Raw genomic sequence first — 12,656 nt, forward strand, 5'->3', positions numbered from 1 at the left:
TACAGTGAATACCAGGTAGCTGCTTATTTATGCCCCTTCAAGATAAGTCTGGCTGTAGTGCAGTTGGTCCACGATCCACAGGCATTACAGAATTGATGTTTTTCCTATATTTAAAGTCAGTAGAGATTATTCCCTTGTTGTGAAGTTGTTAGGTGCATCATTAAATATGTATCACCTTTTCCAACCTCAAGAACTTTATTGATTTTGCCTCTTTGATACCAAGTAATGACCCAGCTGTGGCCAAATTACACAGCAATCCCTTTACCATGCAGCCATTAGGATCCTCTGCAGATGCTGCACTGTCCATCTAATCTGCCTGTATATGTGTTGTTAATTATACAAATATTGCTTATGGCAAAACATTTATTTCGATGAATTAACCTAATTATTAAACAGCTGGCAGCTGCAGTAATTACTTTAAGATTATAATACATGATATCTGTTAAAATATAATTACTATGATCTATCAACCGAGTAATTAAAGAAAGAAACTGACTTCTTTATACCTCATTACTTTATTTCCCTTCAAAACTGTTACATAATGACACTATATTAGAAGTGTACCCAGTGAGTGACACAGTCATTTAAAGCTGAATCTATAGATATTAAAGGTCATAAGCATATTTAGTCAAAACTTCCAGACATTTCGTGTATTGTTATTTTTTTCCTGTCTTCTAAATTTAAAAATATAATTATAGACTAAAAAATTGATTGCAGTGAGTACACTCACCAAGCATGAAATTGACCTGTTATGGTGAAAAAATAAGTAGTGTTGTAAAGACTTTAATTATTCGCTAAGCAATGTACTTGTGGTATTAGTCAATGCTCTCAAATCTAGTATGTGACTCAGATGCAATGAAAGGAACAGAAAACAATAATTGTTTTTCAACTCATACAACTCATATAATCCCCTGGCATTGGCTGAGGTCTTATCGTTACATATTATTGAGGTGGGCTTAATGGCATTGCTTTTTGCAATTTGACAAAGCACTAATCAATTAAATCAGAGGAAAATAATACGCAGTCTTTAAGGCAAAAACACTTGTTCTATTACAGTTTGATCCTTTGCTTTATGCGAAGTGGAAAGACGTGCAAAGTGCTGCTTCAGTCCAGTTATCACTTGGCCTTATATCAATCTCCTAATGACTTGAACGAGTAATTAATTGGGTTCTCATTTGTATTCTCAGCTAGATTAGTCTTAAAAAGTATAGAATGAACTAAGCAAGAATAACTAATTAGAAACATTGCATGCAACATCAAGAGTGTCACTTAGGCTTTTTCACGATGTAACAGTGGTAAATACAATGGCTCTATTTTTTCCTGCTTTTTGCCTGCTCACAAGCTGAAGCCATTGGTATGATAATGTTTATCATTGTCTGTGGCACCATTTTTGGGTCATGGACCATATTGTAGAGAAGATTTCTTCCTTCAGCTCTTCCTTTTTCAGAACACATGGCTTTTCTCCAGAGTCGTAATATAAGACCACCTTTGAATAAAAAGGGAAAGCAAATGCACATATTATCTCTATAAATATTAATATGCATAATAATATCTTATACTAGTTTAATTCCTGTAAAGAGAATGTGCCAATGTGACAGGCTCCTCCTGAAATTCGTCTTGATGGCCCCCAAGTCTCCAAATTTATGCATAATAGGAACATGTATCTTGTACACGTGGCAGGATCTCGTCCTTCCATGCAAATTGATGGTTAGGATCATTTGAATCATGTGATATAATTTACTTCAAGGCTCCTTTACACCATATATTCAATTCTTAACTAATGTAATTTAATTGCTATATCTTATAAACTTGGTATTTTTTAGCCCGTGTTTGCTCCTGAACCAAAAAGGATATACAGCTGTCACCTTTCTTAAACTAACACACATGAAAGAAACCATGATGTAGAAAGTTGACTGTTAACTAGAGAATTTTATGAAGTAGAATTGAATTCTATTACAAAAATCAATAATCACCAAAATGCAGATTGTTTTCACCAAGTCTAAACGGTTAAAAATAAAAAATACTTATCCTCACCTAATCACTTATCTTTCTGCTCCTAACAGCCTCTAGTACGGATGCATCCTCATGCTATTTTCACAAGCGCTGAAATCCTGAGCATAAGGTCTCATCGTGGACCATGATATTCCATGCACATGTGCAGAACCATCTGGGACCTCACCAGAACAAGAAGTCCCAGCCTAGTGTAAAAAGACCCAGGATTTCAATGCTCGTGGCTGTGATAAGAAGATGTGATGAGGACCGAATAGTGGGTGGTGATGAGCGGAGGGGAAGTGAGATGAGTAAGTATTACTTTATGTTTCATTTTTTACATCTTACAGTTGATATTGGCAGTTTAACTCTGTAGATGCTGTAATTAATAGGTGAGACCAATGTGAAGATAGACCCTGAGAAGGTATCTTCTAGTTCCAGGAGCTCGCAGGATGACAACATCAAGGCGAAGGCATCTTCTGAGTCTCCATTGTCCACCGACCAGGAGTCCCAATCCATCTTTGTTTCTCCCAAGGGGACAGCTATTCCTACCGGACTAAGAGAGACTTAGCAAATTATGGTTCCTGTTTCCAAATCTTCTTCATTCTGTTCCGAGGATGTCCAGCCTGTGAGACGCACCCTGGCCAAGAAGAAGGTGGGAGACGTAACCTTTCATCCAGTGGCTTGGAGAGAGCGTAGTACTGATGAGAGGTTGTGGGAGCTCAGGAGAAAAAATCTGGCTTCAACTTCTCTGCAAGGAGTCCTCAGGGGCTTGAAGAAGACGGGGCATAATGGGGTGGGGTTCTATGGTGTTTCTCCTTGTGCCTCCGCATGTTCTCCTCCTCTCACCTTGTGGAAACGCCGGCTTACTCACCACCCCGGCAGCAGCAGCATCCTCAGAAGCTGTCTCCTTTTCCACTGTGCGTGCATACAAAATCCCCTCAGCACCCCTTGAAGGTGCAGCATGCACGCATAGTAAAATGCCCCCAGCTGTCAGCTGGGAGGTATTTAGTTAAAGTATTTCCCTGCAAGTTGTCTCCCAGCCAATAGCTGGGAGGCATCTTGTATATAAGATATGTATACGACACACCCCACAAAAGGGAGGTGCCTGAGCTACCTCTATAGTTTGTCTTAGTGGTGTTGGTGTTTGTAACTTTATGTTGCCAGGTCTCCCATCCCTAGTCTGTTATAATTATTCCTGTATCATGTGTTCTAGTTAACCTAGTATAATTTGTCCATGTTCCTGTGACTGCTTAGATGGTATCCTAAGCTGAAATCACGTCTGCGTTACCTGTACTCAATTACCTGATTTCCTGGTCTCAGTGCAGCCAGTGTCTGTTGTCCCTGGTCCTAGTGTGGCCGACTCTAGAATTGTTTCCCGATATCTATGAGTGTGGGCAAGAACCTATCTTCAATATTCAAGTTGGTCTTAGGGTACTGTCACACAGTGCAATTTTGATCGCTACGACGGCACGATTCGTGACGTCGCAGCATCGTATGATTATTGCTCCAGCCTCGTAGACTGCGGTCACACTGTGCAATCACGGCGCTGGAGCGATGCCGAAGTCCCCGGGTAACCAGGGTAAACATCGGGTTACTAAGCGCAGGGCCGCGCTTAGTAACCCGATGTTTACCCTGGTTACCAGCGTAAACGTAAAAAAAACAAACAGTACATACTTACATTCCGGTGTCTGTCCCCCGGCGTTCTGCTTCTCTCCACTGTGTAAGCGCCATAGCCGGAAAGCACAGCGGTGACGTCACCGCGTCACCGCTGTGCTCGCTTTCCGGCTGGCCGGCGCTCACAGTGCAGAGAAGCTGAGACGCCGGAGGACAGACACTGGAATGTGAGTATGTACTGCTTGTTTTTTTTACGTTTACGCTGGTAACCAGGGTAAACATCGGGTTACTAAGCGCGGCCCTGCGCTTAGTTACCCGATGTTTACCCTGGTTACAAGCGAACACATCGCTGGATCGCTGTCACACACAACGATCCAGCGATGTCAGCGGGTGATCAAGCGACGAAAGAAAGTTCCATACGATCTGCTACGACGTACGATTCTCAGCAGGGTCCCTGATCGCTGCTGCGTGTCAGACACAGCGATATCGTATGGATATCGCTAGAACGTCACGAATCGTACCGTCGTAGCGATCAAAATTGCACTGTGTGACAGTACCCTTACAGTCCGTCAATCTTCATATTCTGCTAGTCTGTGACCTCGGTCATGTCTCCTCGTGTCAGCAAACCCAACCCCTGGTATCGGCAGCTGCAATACCGGCGCCTACCAAAAGTGGTACCTGGTGGCTACCTGCAGCCCAGTTGGTCAACACCATGAGGAGCTCCAGCAAACACCAAGTAGCTGCTTATTTGATATTTTGATAGATCGGACTTTTACAGAATAACAATGAGTTATTTTTTGTTTAATTTATTTCTTTATTTTTAAAGGAGGAAAAAGTGGGTGATTCAAAATTTCCTTTTTATATATATATATATATATATATATATATATGTATAGATTTTTTGAAAAGTTTTTTAATTTCTTAGTTCACTCAAAATCTTATCTGATTCCTTGTTCAATATACTGTGATACCACAGTATTGCAGTATATACCTAAAATCACTGTATTGCTGCGCTTCATAAGAGTGCAAACACGGCAGCCACGGGTGCCTTTGCAGGCCTCCAGCTGTCATGGTAAGCTGTCAATAACCTGAGATCATATTGCAAGGGGCTGAAGAGGACATGGAGCGGCCTCTGGACCATGTGCTTAAAATTTCGCTGTCATTGATTACTATTTAAAGATTCTTTAGCTACATTTTTGATTTGCTGCAAAATTCGTTTAACAATGTTATTCAAAATAATTCTTGATCTATGTCTTCTAAAGTTCTAAAGTAGGCATGCCAAAAGGACACAGTTACTATAGACAATATCAATCTCTAGTGCTATTAGCTAAATGGCACTTGATGTTTTGGCATGAATATTTGGAGAGAAACTTGGACTCTACTTCAACTTAATATCATTCAGTAAGGAGAAGCAACCATTCATTACAGAATTACAGAACTAATTGTATTGATCTGTTTGTACAAAGAAAGCTGTAGGAAGTACTTAATTTGTCATATGACTCCACTATATTACCATATTTTACATATGGCTGCACCATTATTTCGCACCAGTTCACTTCTTTAAGAGGCTGTGTCAATTTACAGAGCATGTATCGAACATATTCTTTCATGTGCACCTTGATGAACATTAAGAGAAATGACACCTGCATAGAAATGTTCTGCAAATAATTCCAACATAAAGTTTCCAGTTGACACAAGCATATTTGACTACATCAATTCTGAAAATTACATTTGAAGTGAAGGCATTCAATTTTTAATCTTGTAATATTAAGTCAGCAATCGTTACATTCAATTATCCATCAAAGTACATAAAGTTTGGCAAGAATTATTTTGCCATTTAAATTGTAAATAGTACATCTTCCTAAAAATTGCATGTGACAGCTACATTGTACACTGAATCTTATTTCTTAAGCCAAAATACTACTATTTTTGCAAGTACAAAGAAAATGTGGTAATTGACTTGCTGAGTTCATCACAAATTACACTCAGTCACCACAGGATGTGAAGAAAAGAATAAGAAGTCTCTTCATCAAGCAGAAGAAGTTACCACTATATTGTTCATTGTTCTTAAGCTATTTAAAGTGTGCAACAAATTAATTAAAGGGAAATCCAGTAGTAATTAGCTTCTGATACTTATGGATAGATGTCACACTGTGATTTTGAAAAATCATTCATATCCAGAACTAAAGAACGCTATAGAAAACTATTACAACTATGGCACTATAGTAAAGTTTTAGTGATTAGAAGTCTGACACAAAACTTTGAGCAAATGTGACTTTAGATTTTGATAGCTTAAATAATTGTGTTAGGAAATGTGCATACAGCATCTTAATTCTGACTGCGAGGCCCTCAAGGATTGCTTAGGCGAAGCCATTTCAGGAAAAAAGTAGGGGTTTTGCTATTTTTTTTTATGGCGGCTCTGCCATTGACGTATTTTCCCTACACTTTCAACTATAAAGGGTGGGCAGCTCCCAAATGAAGCCACCCGAAGAATGAACATGACTGAACATGTGCACAGAAATGTCATTTTTATGTTGTTGAGCAGTATTGGGTTTTTTTCTGGAAGTTTTGCAGCGATTTTTAAGGCAGATTCCAGGCAGAATCTGACTGAAAATGATGTTGTGTGCACATACTCTTAGGTTTCCTTTGCTTCATAGTCTAATCTGGAAATCAGTGGTGAACCAAAATCAACAGCATTACTTAGGAAAGAACTTTCGCAAAATGTTTCACATTGAACTGAACTTGCAATAGGTTACACACACATTATGGAGATAATAGAAATCTAAGTATTTGGAGCGTAATAAGGTTTTGTAATGTCCAAAAGGGTGTTATCAGAGAGTTTTCACTGGGGGCGCATACTTCTTCTCCCTTTATGATGCTGACCAATCATAAGCAGGCAGCAGTACTCAAAGGAACATGCCCCCCAGCATAGACTAGAGTAGATTTCTCAGTAAGTGAGATGAGACATGAGATGTATATCAGACAGCTCTGATTTCCTTGTCTAACAACCTACATGAGTCAATGGGGGGAAAGGTAGTGCAGTTGAATTTAGTTGTGTCACATTACAACCTTTCTATTAGCTTTCATCCTCTCGTAGCACTGCAAAGTGATTACAAGTTGCTTGGGCAAAAGTGTGTTTTCAAAATGGTGATTACTAACACATGTCAGTAATCAGGAGAGGTGATAGAACATCTAGTCTCACAGCTAAACTCAGCTGCCATGCCCCTCCCTCACACTGACTAATGCAGGAGATTAGACCAGGAGATCAAAGCTGTCTGTCTCTACACATCTTGCATACTGAGAAATCCCAAAACTAGGGTGGACGTGTTCTTCTTTCATTTGAGTGTTGTTGCCTGCTTATGATTGGTCAGCTTCATACAGGGAGATGAAGCACACACCCCCAGTGAAAATCGTCTGATAGCATCCACTCATTAGATGCCAATGGAAAAGTGAAATTAAATAAACAAAAAAAAACCATTTTATTCTCCTCTGTAGCCACCATATTACCGTGTGTCCAGTTCAACATAGAAATTTTGGTGAAAGGTCCTCTTTAAAGTATTACAAAATCATCTTAACTATTATTTCTTTTAAAAATGAAGGGCTCGACTCATTAAGACTGCCATTTCGTGCGCCAGTCTTCATAAGGGGCATGCAGGAATAAGATGCATCAAATTCATTCTTATTAATAAAGTGCCCCTTGCCAGAAATGTTATTCAATTTTAAAAACTGGATTACCATTTCTGGTATAAGAAATGCTGCCAATTTAGAAGAATTTGATAGGTGGGCACGGCCAAGCTACACCCACATTGGATCCTACCCAGATCTGCTCATTTTGGTGGAGCAGCCTGAAACTCCAAAAGGCACAATATTTTTATGCAATTTTGCATTGTACAAATTTTTGTGAATTTTCAAAGTACTTTACGCCAGTTTTTTGGTGTAAACACTTTGATAAATTGGGGCCTCAGTTTCCCATTTTAAAAACTTTTACATTAGTTAAAAGAAGAGATAGAAAACCTTCACTTTTCTGTGGTTGCCGTTATATTATAGATCCAGCATCTACTGTATATGTATGGAAAGCTGCATTTTCATTTGTACAGACTGCTGAGTGAGCAGTACAAGCAGTACTTTAGGCTATATTTTTTCCCAATTTCAAAGAGTGAAATTTAGGATATTCTGGGGTTTAAAATGCATTGTGTGCACAAGAGTTTTACAAATTACAGTCACTTTAATGTAATATCTGCCCACTTTGGTAATTATTGCAGAACAGTAAAAAAATCAAGGGGCAAACCTTCCAATCAATATGCACTACATATCTTGTACAAACTGAGCCAGAAATAAGGCTCACATGTCGTGCGCCACATTTATTATGGTTTCTTTTACACGCTTTTTGTGGTGATCTTGCTATGAGGCTGTGGCTTTGGGGGAAGGGATCTGAAAGATGTAAAAACTGAACTGCAGCCCAAGGATTAGTTTCTCTTTTCCTACAAGTCATAATGAATATTGCAGCATATATTTTAATTATTCAAAATGTATTATCTATGAAATGCGAATATAACTTTGTGTATTAAATATTTCATTACTGGACACCAGCATTATATATTAATTGTATAAAATATATACAATGAACATACCTGAAAATTTGTTGGAGTTATAAAGAAAATGTAATGTCAACAGAACCCTATTTTGTTGTGCTGAGAAGTCAGGAATGTTTGGAGCTTTATCACCTTTAACTAGGATCCTATTAGGCAAAAATGTCTGAAAATCATTCGTGGTCTCAAGATTAGTCAGGAAGTTAGTCGCTGCAATGAAATCAACTGTCATTGCCCAATCCAAACCAAAGCTTTGTTCTGGTTCTGAATTGTAGTTTAACCTGTGCAGATATAGAAGTATTAAGTCAGAGTGTTTCAGGGTTAACAATGAATATTACTTCATAAATATTTTAATGCTTTCTAAATTGAATACAAAAATTGACCTGAAGACTAGTGATGAGCAAACGTGCTCGGATAAGGTGTTATCCGAGCATGCTAGGGTGCTGAGTGTCTTCAGCGTGCTCAAAAAATATGTTTGAGTCTCTGCAGCTGCATGTCTTGTGACTGTTCGACAGCCTCAACACATGCAGGGATTGCCTGTTTGTTAGGCAATCTCTGCATGTGTTGCGACTGTCTAACAGCAACGAGACATGCAGCCACGGAGACTCAAACATATTTTTCGAGCATATCAAAGTCACTCGGTTAGCACCCAAGCTTGCTCGGATAACACCTTATCTGGCACGTTTGCTCATCACTACTTAAGGCGTTTTCCAGTCTCAGAAAGTCCCAATCTCCAGGCGCAGTTTGTTTAAAAGAAACAAACTTCCTTTACTTACCATCCTCAGGACCCGCAGTAAGTCCAAGTTGCTGCTACTGGTGTATCTTACTAGCACATTGACAATGCAGCAGCCCTTCAGTGGGATGTGAGGGGCTCTAGTCGAGCAGACCTGCAGAGCTCACTGATTGGTGCCGCATTGTCAAAATGATGTCAGCACTGCAGACTATTACAGACAGCAGGGCAGCGGTAAAGATTCAGCACTGGACCAGGGGAGGTTGAGTAAATAATAGTTTGTTTAGGGTATTTTTAAAATAAACAAGGCCCGGGGACAGGGATTTTTCTGAAGTTGTAAAAAACATTAAGATTCTGTTTCAAATACAACTCTTATGGCTAACATAGTGGTGGAAATTTAACATGATTGTTTGCTGTTGGCAAAAGAAAAAAAATAATTTTAAGATATTTCCACAAAATATTGTATTATTTAAAAAACGCTAAAGTAATACAACACCTGCTGTTAGGGCTAGGAATGCACCAAATAATAAAGAGGTAGATATGAGGTGCGTTCGCAGCCCGGGGTCCACCGTGCAGAGATGGTACCTGCTGCTGAGTAATGGCGGATGGACACTTGCTCACACGTGGGTTAGACTTCACCCCGTGTGAATAGTAGCGAACTCTGTTGCTTCACAGAGCCACCAAATACGCTGCACCCTGTTAACAGACACAGAATGCAGCTGCAAGACACTAGTGGGATCCCTATGAATCACCCCCACTAATCTGGTGATTGAACTCACTCTGACCCTCTGTGGCTTTTGAGCCCGCGCCTGAGGAAGCCCCGAGTCAGATGCAGAGTCCAAGCAAGAATTCCCACCCTACACTGACAGGCTGTCAGGAAAGCACACTGATTGCGCACGGTGCCGTACAAGCGGGCACTGCAAAAGGCACTGTAACGTGTGCTAGGTGCGCAGGTAGCACTGTCGGGCGCTAGATAGCTTCTACCATTCGCGAACAGTCAACAACACTAGGAATAAGAATGATTAAGGAGCTTTCATCCATCGACAGTCATTCATCTACACACACGTTATCAGGTTTATACTAGCGCATGGCCAAGCGGCCATGGGAACCTTTTATAGAAGTAGCGCTCCGGGATCTTTCAAACGTTCCAATAGGAGCCCCAACAGGACCTGAGCATGTGACCCCTGACCTCCAATGGGAGGTCGTCCCATGGGCATGCTCAGTATGAGGAAAGCGGCACTTAGTCCCAGAAAGACCTGTTTGCTGTTGATCAGTACTGGCTACAAAGGCAGAGCCTGGAAAGGCAGCAGAAACCAGTCACACAGTATCAGCCTGAGCCAGAATGGGAGACCCCAGTGGACATGGTTCGAGATTCCCCCCGTGCAGCGGCGGGAACTCGACACCTAACACCTGCAAAAAAAACAAGGCTGGCATCAAGTAGCTATGCAACAATTTTGCTTTTCAGCCACTGTACCTTGGTGAGCAGCGTGGAAGTGCAACAGAAACAGACTCAACATGAGCCTTCCACATATACGACAATGCATTGTCTTCTTCTTTGGATAATGGTGGAACAGAAATGTCAGAAACTTGATTTATTGACTTTATCGACTGCATTAGAATAAAACAAAATAAATGTTAGACATATTTATGTTGTGGGAAAATAAGCATTTCTTTACTATACGAGTTACTACAATCCAAATACAAAATCTAGTATATATTACAGAAGTCATTATTGTGCCAGCAGGGGAATAACGACTGGCGGGTGAGGGCCCTTTGATGCCAGCAAATACTTCAGCTGGATGTGTGTCTTCGGACGCACAATAAGCTGAAGTGTATTGGGGCGCACAGACCCTTCTGTGTAACATACTAATATGGAGGATTATGGTCTGTGCATTATATATGAAGGTGTATTATACTATATGGAGGAATATGGGGGGTGCATTATATTATATGGAGGACTATGAGGTGAATTATACCAAATGGAGGACTATGGACTGTGCATTATACTATAAGGAGGATTATGGGATGCATTATACTATATGAAGGACTATGGGGGGTTCATTATACTGCATGGAGGACTATGTGGGGTGCATTATACTAAACGGGGGTGCATTATACTATATGGAGGACTGTGGCCGGTGCATTATACTATAGGGAGGAATATACCCCTGCTATAGGGAGTGCATTATACTTCTGTTATGGGGCCCTATGACTTCTACTTTTCTAACGAACAGCTGCAGAACGAAGGACATATACCACGATGGGTATATGTATCTATATATATAATTGTCTAAGGGTTTTTCTGTCTGTCTGTCTGTCCCGTTTATTCATTCGCTGATTGCTCGAGGCCGCCTGGGCCTCGACCAATCAGCGACGGGCATAGCATGGCGACGATGATGTCATAATGGAAATCCCGCGTCTCTGATTGGTCGAGGCTGCCAGGCCTCGACCAATCAGCAACGGGCACAGTATCGACGTAGATGTCATAATGGTTGCCATGGCGACGATGATGTAAAAAAGGTTGCCTCGACCAATCAGCGACGGGCACAGTCGGAATCATCATTGCCCATATACTACGGGGACATGCATATTCTAGAATAGCCGATGCGTTAGAATCGGGCCACAATCTAGTATATGTATATATATATACAGTATATATTTTTTTATATATATATATATATATATATATATACATAAATACATACAGTGGGGGAAATAAGTATTTGATCCCTTGCTGATTTTGTAAGTTTGCCCACCGACAAAGACATGAACAGTCCATAATTTTAAGGGTAGGTTCATTTTAACATTGAGAGATAGAATATCAAAAATAAAATCCAGAAAATCACATTGTATAAATTATATAAATGTATTTGCATATTGCAGTGAGAAATAAGTATTTGATCCCTTACCAACCATTAGGAGTTCTGGCTCCTACAGATTAGTTAGACGCTCCTACTCGTTACCTGCATTAAAGACAGCTGTCTTACATAGTCATCGCTATAAAAGACTCCTGTCCATAGACTCAATTAATCCATCAGATTCTAATCTCTACCACATTGGCAAGACCAAAGAGCTTTATATGGATGTCAGGGACAAGATCATAGACCTGCACAAAGCTGGAATCGGCTACAAAACCATAAGCAAAATTCTGGGTGAGAAGGAGACAACAGTGGGTGCAATAGTAAGAAAATGGAAGAAATACAAAATGACTGTCAAATCGACATCGATCTGAGACACCATGCAAAATCTCACCTCATGAAGTATCTTTGATCATGAGGAAGGTGAGAGATCAGCCTAAAACTATACAAGAGGAACTTGATAATGATCTCAAGGCAGCTGGGACCACGGTCACCAAGAAAACCATTGGTAACACATTATGCTCTAAAGGTTTAAGGCATGCCCGCAAGGTCCCCCTGCTCAAGAAGGCACATGTGCAGTCCGATCTGAAGTTGACCAATGAACAGCTGGATGATTCTGAGAGTGATTGGGAGAAGGTGGTGTGGTCAGATAAGACAAAAATAGATGTCTTTGGCATTGAATCAACTGGCCATGTTTGGAGGAAGAGAAATGCTGCCTATGACCCAAAGGACACCTTCCCCACTGTCAAGCATGGAGATGGAAACATTATGTTTTGGAGGTGTTTCTCTGCTTAGGGCACAGGACTACCTCACTGCATCAATGGGAAAATGGATGGAGCCATATACCGTAAAATGGAGATGGAAATTTCATTC

At 40.4% G+C, this 12,656-nt stretch overlaps 1 protein-coding gene across 1 annotated transcript in view; it reads right to left on the reverse strand.

Annotated features, from left to right (window-relative positions):
• Nucleotides 1–502: 502 nt before the first annotated feature.
• C2H6orf58 (chromosome 2 C6orf58 homolog) overlaps nucleotides 503–12,656 on the reverse strand; it is a 142,584-nt gene continuing 130,430 nt past the window's right edge. The window contains exons 4-6 of the mRNA XM_077289411.1: nucleotides 10,400–10,533; nucleotides 8,238–8,476; nucleotides 503–1,486 (exon numbers count right to left, since the gene is read on the reverse strand). Coding sequence (XP_077145526.1) covers nucleotides 1,311–1,486; nucleotides 8,238–8,476; nucleotides 10,400–10,533 — 549 coding nt within the window. The 3' untranslated portion in view covers nucleotides 503–1,310. The remainder of the gene's footprint in view (nucleotides 1,487–8,237; nucleotides 8,477–10,399; nucleotides 10,534–12,656) is intronic.

Source organism: Ranitomeya variabilis, chromosome 2, assembly GCF_051348905.1.
Source record: "Ranitomeya variabilis isolate aRanVar5 chromosome 2, aRanVar5.hap1, whole genome shotgun sequence".
In the NCBI taxonomy this organism is placed as follows: Eukaryota; Metazoa; Chordata; class Amphibia; order Anura; family Dendrobatidae; genus Ranitomeya; species Ranitomeya variabilis.